Raw genomic sequence first — 7,583 nt, 5'->3', positions numbered from 1 at the left:
GGGACAAAGGGTTAGGCTCGAAGTCCCGGGATTAGGCTTGGGGAGTTACGGTTGGTCTTTTGTGATGATCGTTTTGGTGGGTTGGGCAGATCTAGGTGATTATATACGAGATGGGCTGCTGCGGCGGCGGGAGCGGTTCGATAAGATACCAGTGTATTGTGATCCTTTTGGATGTAGCTTGTTCCTTGTCTCTCTTCTCCTCTTTCCACTCTCTCTTTCTTCTATTGTTGAATCGAATTTCCCGGACCTTTTACTCTTTCACTCCTTTCTTGAGCATACTTACGACTTTGACTTGATGGCGTTGGACTAGAGAGGATACTACAATTTGTATATATACAAGAGCGAGGACAAAAGAAGAAAGAGCAGAGATGGGTTTGACTTTCGTCAAGACCAACGTCATGGAGAGAATGGGCTATGGTGGTGAGACGAAGTATCATCATATCGAGTCGCTGGGAGAGGCTTTTGATGCTCTGAGGACGAAAGGTTCGCGCATGAAGCAGAGGATCATCGCTGGTTCGATTGTCTCTGTTCTCATGATCTTTGCCTTTATTGCTGTGAGTTGCGATGTTGCTCCGCCATATCCAGAGAATACAGGATTAGAAGACTAATCTCTACATCTTCACAGTTTTCCCCTGATACCACAACCGCATCAATCAGACAAGAACACCTCGACAAATGGTGGAAGACCACCGACCCTACAGACGCAGCAATCGAATCCGGCATCTGGAACAAAACACCCGAAGACCAAAAAGCAGAAGATGCGCCAGAGTCCTGCGACAATGTGCCCGAAATTATTCAAGTCGCCATCTTCGAACACGTCCGCGCTCACGATGAAGTCGACGCTGCTCTCGTCCACTCTATCGCCTCACAACCAAATGTAAACTTGACCTTGTATCAACAAGAACCTCGCTATGGCAGTGAAAAGATCTTTCACGCTTTTGGTCTAAATTACACTGGTCCCCTTCATCCAGACGACTTTATGGGAACGGATAAACACACCACAATCCCTGATTTCCTCGTCCTCACAACCTGCGAACTCGCTCTGCGAGGCGCTCCCAAGAGACTTGAAGCTCTGCTGGCTCTGGGAAAGACGAGATTGATCTGCATAGCCCACCACTCCGACCACTGGGCCGAAGAGCAACGAAAAGCAGACATTCGCCCATGGGTCGATGCCAACAAAGTCGAATTCTGGTCCCTCTCACCACACACCGCAACTTTCCTCTCCAACACAATAGCAGCATGGGATTCCAACGCCTCTGAACCTTGGGACAATCCTCCTGCACCTCCGATCCGTGTTTTCGTACCCATATTCCCCGTCGCTGCTCAAAACACTTCCTCCTCGTCAACACCAGAAGGCATGAGTTTCGCAATGCAAGGAGACTACGATCCTCATAGAAGAGATTACACGCACATTTTCCAACGCCTCGGAAACTTTTTACAAGAAGCAGAAAGAAACATCTCCATGCATTTACTCGGACAAGGCAGAAGACCAAATGTCCCCGAAGACGTAAAGAGTCATGTATTCTTTGATCAAGGATTGAATTACATTGATTTCTACGGCTTACTGTCAAAAGTATCTGCTGTATTGCCAGGTTTCGCAAGTCCGGAATATCTGGATAGAAAGGCTTCGTCTTCTGTTCCTGCGGCGTTGATTGCGGGGACACCACTTGTTGCCGATCGCAGGCTTTTGGAAGCATATAGTTATGTGGAAGAGGAAAGTGTGTGGTTACAAGAAAATGGAGAGAACGAGTTTGATGTGGTGGGAAGGATGCTAGCAGCCACTGCACAGGAAAGAGAAGAAAAGAAAGAACACGCCAGAGATAATGCAGAGAGAATTGTCCAGGGTAATGTTAGGAGGGTGGGAGAATGGTTAGGTGAAGGCCTTGTGGGTTTATATTGTAATGGTGGATCAGAGGAGGAAGAGGAGTAGATATCTTCTCTCTTCACTCAACTCTACTCTACTTTGTACAAAAGACACATGATTTGCATTTCGTCTACTTCACATCTCGATCCTCTGTTTCAAAGCAATTTTGTTTGGGGCAAGAGCACAGCACTCGCGTGACTTGTACAAAACCCAACCCCATACTTGCAAAAAGGTACCGAAACATGACTAGAGTAGAAGGATAAAGACTTCAGGGGTGCATGGGCTCGAACGGACGGGAAGAAGCAAAGCATAAAATGAAGCACCGCAGCCAAGACATGGAAACCCATCGGTTTCGGAGCGGAGTGTCTAATGCCGACGATAGATGGAGCCATCGATCGCAACAGGTACTTTGTAGAGATGAGTGGCTTGGAAGAGCAAAGTACTTCAGCGGGCGGAAATAGTTGTTGCGTGGGAGAATCGATTTACTGTAGATCAGGAGAGGCAGACAAAGGGGAGGGAAGTGGCACTTGGGAACCAGAAGCACGACTGCATCGGAATACCACACAACACATACTAGGAAGGAAAAAGAGAGGAAAGTCAAGTGTTGAAGATGAAGTCAATGTATAGACAAATTACAAAAGAGTATAATAAAAGAATTACTCGAAAGCGACATCATCCTCTGACCCTGCACCATGGACAAGCTCGCCATTCCACCTTCCCTCGTTCTTCTCCTTTTCGAAGAACATCTTTGCATATTCTTGTGCCTCATCGATATCCTCAGCAACTCTTGTGCAAGCACAGTCTTTCGTCCATGTATCATGATAATTGATGTTCTTGCCCAACTTCGAGTCCATGACCACATGAGGCGTGCCAATCAAAGTACTCAAGATGTGTCCATGCAGACGGTCTGTGATGACAAAGTTGGCAGCTCCAAGCATTCTAAAGCCTTCTGTTGCCTTTGCCCAAGCGCGCTGGTTCTTGCCGCTCTCGCGGTGCTCCTTGTTGTCGATCTCGGGTGTGGGTGTGAACTTCCAGTCCACCTTCCAGTAGCTGACGTTGCCGATGCTGCCACCGAGGTCGAGGTTGCCTTTGCCGAAGGGGATGGACTTTGAGGCGCCGGCTGAGATCTCATGATCGTCACGGGCGAGGATGAGGACGTCGTACTCCTTGGGGGTGTTGATGCGGAAGTCCGGACGGGATCCCCACATGAATGCGATGTCGGGTGTAAGAACCGTCTTGACCTCTCCTTTGCCGATGCCGTCAGTGACAGCGAGGTCGGTCGAAGGGGAAGCAATTTTCTCGCCCTCGAAGGTATCTGCAAGCCACTTGTAGCTAGGGGCGTCACGGGCAGCGAGTTGTAGGTTGGGGTGCGATAGGAAAGCTTCCTTTGTGCGGTTGATGCGATCGTTGTGGGTCATGTGGATGCTCTGAGGGAAAGCACGGATAGGCACCTGGGTGAAGTGCTTGATCATCTCGATTCTAGAGGGTTGGTCCTCCCAGTAGTAGTCGTTGAAGTTGCCACCGCCAGCCATGATGATAGCTGAGTTGGGCTTGTGGTCGTCAAGTGCTTGGGTGAACTTGGTCATGTTGCAGCCCTTGTCCATGAAGCGACAAGCTTCCATGGTCTCGATGCCCATCATGCTGAGGAGGATCTGTTGAGCGGACCAGATGGCGGCATCGCCCTTGTTCTCGGTCTCGAGGTAGCCCCAAACATTGACATAGCGAATGCCCTTGAGAAGTTGTTGGTACTCAGAGATCAATCGTTGTTGAGCAGCGTTGACCACTGCCTCGCAACCTGTTGACGGAGGAGTGGTCTTGTCGTACGAGATTGGTACATTCGAGGTGGCAGCAGGCACTGATGCTGAAACTGTCGCTGATGCTGAGCTTGATGATGATGCTACTGAGGACGTAGCCTGTTGTGTGCTGTTGTTCTGGGCCTCATCCTTGTAAGATGAGAATGGCGATGAGACCAGATTCGTCACATCATCGAGATGTAATGATGAAGGCGATGATACTGTGTCTGTCTGGAAGAGTGCAATCAAGCAGAGGAACAAAGCCACAACTATCGCAATGTATGCGCATCGACTGGGAGCAGGCATGATTGCTTCGTTGTAGAATGTGTATCAAGTCAGGATGAATAACTCAACCTACCTGCTCAGACGAGCACCTTTTACTATCCATGATGCTCCTTTTCGATTTTCCATCCCTTAGTGCAATTCAATATCTGCAGCCGACACTGCAACACAATACTGCTGAAACCGGCATGATGCCGAGTAAAGACGTTGGCGGCCGGACAATCTGGATATCACACATGGCGGATACTGATGAGCCAAGAAACGGTCGTGTGCATAGCCGTTGTTGGTTATTCACCAGGCACATGGTGTCTTTTTCCATTGCCGCAGATCCACTGTGGCAGAGATAGGAGATCCTGGCCCTTCCAAAGAAACATGTTTGCTGTCATTATTCGGCCGAAGCCAAACTCGGAATTCAGCCAAGAGGGCTGACACGAACTGAGCAGGGTTCGGGACGAGATTATGCAACAAGATAAAGTAGGTGATGTAGCAGAGAAATGACGGCGGTGGAAGTTTTCCAAAACGGGTGGCTCCGACAGAGTGCCTCCACCGGTGCCAAGCTTTGCAAGCCTTCCAGACGTCCCTCCGCTCCTGCACTTTGCACCTCATGCCTAGCATGCCCTAACCATCAATTTATTCAACCTTGTTCGAGTAAACAAACCTTCTGTCTCTGTCTGACGGGATGTGTATTCGGACAGTCGTGTGATCGGCGATCCTCAACCCATATTCTCTATGGCCATCATCTGGCCATCATCTGGCCACCAATTTATCGATGTAACTTGAGTCAGAAGACTCAGAGATCATCCACCACCCGAATCGATCTTCCAAGCGCTTGCATTCAGTGTTCAATATGATCCACTTTAGGGGGCAACTGCAGTAAACGTCACCAAAGAGCCGACTTCGCTTGGCCGCATCTGATCCTACCTCCAACGTTGTTATCCCGTAGTTGCAGAGGAGAGGCTTGTTCCAGTAATTTTCCTCCCGTGCAAGCGAAAAACAGAGAGAATCGATTTCTTAATCTCCAACGCCCTGGTCTGTCGGTGCCTGCCAAGTCGGACATGGGTGCATCCACGTAACGTTCCTGTCTAGTTTTGCTTGGTATTCGAACGTCCTCACTCTCCTGATGTTCCGATACACGGTGAGAGTCACCCAACAACTACTGCTCTAATGATAGTCTCGGTTATGATTGCATTTCGGGCGTTACAGACCCATCATTGCTATACCCGGACTTGGTATTCCGCCACTCTCATCATGCTTAGTCTACCGGGTCCTCCTTGATGACCCGCCTGTCATGGATAGTATTCATAAAGGAGAAATGATGGTAGCAGCCGAGCGATGTGCGTGGGATTCAGACTTGGTGAGTAAAAGAGATGATATCCCTCGGCTCCTCGAAACCTTGTCAAAGTAAACACATCAATTGCAAAGATGTCTGTATCGTCATCACCATCACGAACGAAAGTCGCCTTGACAGTGCTGTTCCATTCGAGTTGCGCAGTTTCTGTGACCTTGATCTCAAAACATGCCCTCAATGGCATCGAGGCACCTGTTAGCTTGCTTGCATTGCAAACCTTCATTCAAGTGTTGCTCTTGACGGCTGTTGGCAAGCCGCTGGGATGGATCAAGTTCAGTCGACCTGTATCTGTATGCAGATGTGTTTTGTCTTTGAGATTGACTCCTTGCTAACGCAGATTAGGTCTGGAAAGGATTGATTCCTCTCATGCTCGCACGCCTCGTCGGAATCCTTGCAAAGACATTTTGTCTGGCCAGCGTCGACGCATCTCTATACCAAATCGCAAGAGGACTACTTCTACCATTCACCCTCCTCCTATCACACTTCTTCCTCCACCCACCGCCGTATAATCCCCCTCTTTCTCTCTTCGGATGCGGTATGATCATGATGGGCTTCGCCACTGGCATGATCACAGACTTGGGCGCCATGCTCACGAGCATCAAGGGCCTACTGCTAGGTGTCGGATCAAGCTTCACAACCGCAGTTGAGAGTGTTGTCGTCAAGCGCTTCCTCACAAAAGGAGACGAGGGGATGTGGCAGATGGTATGGATGACAAACTGTATGGCTCTGGCCTGCTACCTTCCTCTGTTCATCATCTCTGGCGAGTACACTGTCTTCTCCAGCCTGTATGACAGCGCCATGGACGTGGATGTCGCAAACGCTGCCGCTGCTGTCGATGCCAGTGGCCAGCTACACGCATTCCTGTACACCGCTGCTGCGACCGGAGGTGCCAGTTTCCTCCTGACCCTTGCAACATTCCTCCAAATCTCGGTCACCAGTCCTACCACACACATGATTGTTACCGCCGCCAGAGGTGTTGCTCAGAGTGGGCTTGCTGTATTGATTCTTCGCGAGACCGTCACCATGGGCAGAGTCTGGGCCATGGTCTGTATCTTGGGTGGCAGTGCTGTATATGCCTGGGGCAAAGACAGAGTCAAGCAACGCACAGAGAAGGTCGATAATAGAGGCGTATACGAAAAACTGGGCGAGATGGAAGCTAGAGAGTCAGAAGAAGATGTTGAGCTGCGGAAAGTTTAGCCGGACAGGATATTACAACATAGACAATAGATTTGTACACGAAGCGTTTTGAGAGCTCCCATGAGTATACGCTCTCGGCACTGAGATATGGTCTTTTGTGTCTCTCCTCAACGACTCCACAGCTCTTGGATGTTATATTGCATTTCGACAGCCTCCTTCGGTATGAACCAATGCCGTTGAGATACTGTCTCGTCTGGTTCTCCCTTTGGACAGCTCTACACCTCTCAAAATCACCTTGCATTTTTACAAACCTCTTTTACAGTGTTCGACAGTGTTGAGATGCAGTCACTTCTGGGCAACCATGGGTGCCTGGTTGTAGCATCATTAACTCCCCTTCGTCTGAACTCCCGTTGGCATGCTGGTCCTTTAAAAGAGCTGTAAAAATGCACAATCATTTCGACTCACGATGCACTGAGCTGTGGAGAAGAGACATTCGATCCTCCCTCGACTTGCAGAGGTTCTGTTTTCACAAATGATCATGCCTTTTGACGGGAACGTACGCTGGATGTCGACGGCTCCTGAGAGATGGATTTTTCTGATGGAGAAAAGTAACCCTACCTTCGCTGTCTTGACACCGCTTGATCTCCCGATGACGTAGTATCCTTCTGACAGAGCTGTGGAAATGCAGAATGATCTTGACACTATAGAAGTCGCCACTGAGAGCGGGTGCTTACTGCATCATTTATCATATGGTCCCTGATCTCGGAACACATCGTGCCTTTCGATAGTTGTATAGAAGTCCACGACATGCGGTCAAGATGTAGCTATAGGCTACGAGCTTTGAGCTGAGGCGATATCGTCGACTTCTACATTACTAGCCGGAGTTCGTTGTCCTGAGTACAAACTAGCAAGCAACTTCTACAGATTGAAATGTATGGAAAATCACAAGCCTGACCGCCCCGAACAGGCCCCCTCAACCTAGCCTTAGCGCAAGATCCCGCGAATTATGAAAAAAAGAACCTCCGTGCGGTGATTTTATGCCAGCGCTAGCCGAGCACGCTAAGCGAACGCCGCTAACCGTTTTCGTCGAGATGAACAATCAAGCCATACCACCTCTTCAGGTGCAGCACGTCAATCTTCGTCTCGTTCCTCGTGCCAA

At 49.4% G+C, this 7,583-nt stretch overlaps 4 protein-coding genes across 4 annotated transcripts; 3 read left to right on the top strand and 1 right to left on the bottom strand.

Annotated features, from left to right (window-relative positions):
* Positions 1 to 368: 368 nt before the first annotated feature.
* On the top strand, positions 369 to 1,930 carry AUEXF2481DRAFT_33356 (uncharacterized protein; the record flags this gene model as incomplete). The annotated part of the gene is made up of 2 exons (XM_013484176.1): positions 369 to 554; positions 626 to 1,930. The coding sequence occupies 2 exons, from the start codon at positions 369 to 371 to the stop codon at positions 1,928 to 1,930; spliced, it is 1,491 nt and encodes a 496-aa protein (XP_013339630.1).
* A 416-nt stretch (positions 1,931 to 2,346) lies between these two features.
* Positions 2,347 to 3,963, bottom strand: AUEXF2481DRAFT_74744 (uncharacterized protein; the record flags this gene model as incomplete). Its single annotated transcript, XM_013484231.1, has 3 exons — positions 2,347 to 2,410; positions 2,579 to 3,748; positions 3,773 to 3,963. 3 exons carry the CDS (start codon positions 3,961 to 3,963, stop codon positions 2,347 to 2,349), a joined length of 1,425 nt encoding a protein of 474 aa, XP_013339685.1.
* A 112-nt stretch (positions 3,964 to 4,075) lies between these two features.
* On the top strand, positions 4,076 to 4,403 carry AUEXF2481DRAFT_513213 (uncharacterized protein). Its single transcript, XM_013484250.1, has one exon. It carries the CDS (start codon positions 4,189 to 4,191, stop codon positions 4,366 to 4,368), a length of 180 nt encoding a protein of 59 aa, XP_013339704.1. The 5' UTR covers positions 4,076 to 4,188; the 3' UTR covers positions 4,369 to 4,403.
* A 958-nt stretch (positions 4,404 to 5,361) lies between these two features.
* AUEXF2481DRAFT_33354 (uncharacterized protein) lies at positions 5,362 to 6,484 on the top strand (the record flags this gene model as incomplete). Its single annotated transcript, XM_013484175.1, has 2 exons — positions 5,362 to 5,577; positions 5,630 to 6,484. 2 exons carry the CDS (start codon positions 5,362 to 5,364, stop codon positions 6,482 to 6,484), a joined length of 1,071 nt encoding a protein of 356 aa, XP_013339629.1.
* Positions 6,485 to 7,583: the final 1,099 nt, after the last annotated feature.

Source organism: Aureobasidium subglaciale (genome assembly GCF_000721755.1).
Source record: "Aureobasidium subglaciale EXF-2481 unplaced genomic scaffold scaffold_32, whole genome shotgun sequence".
NCBI classification, from domain to species: Eukaryota; Fungi; Ascomycota; class Dothideomycetes; order Dothideales; family Saccotheciaceae; genus Aureobasidium; species Aureobasidium subglaciale.
Note: the sequence above shows the minus strand (reverse complement) of the source record. Positions and strands in the feature narration are given on the sequence as shown.

Coding starts and splice junctions, on each gene's coding strand:
- AUEXF2481DRAFT_513213 (XM_013484250.1), top strand. CDS start 4,189: ATGAGCCAAGAAACGGTCGTGTGCATAGCCGTTGTTGGTTATTCACCA.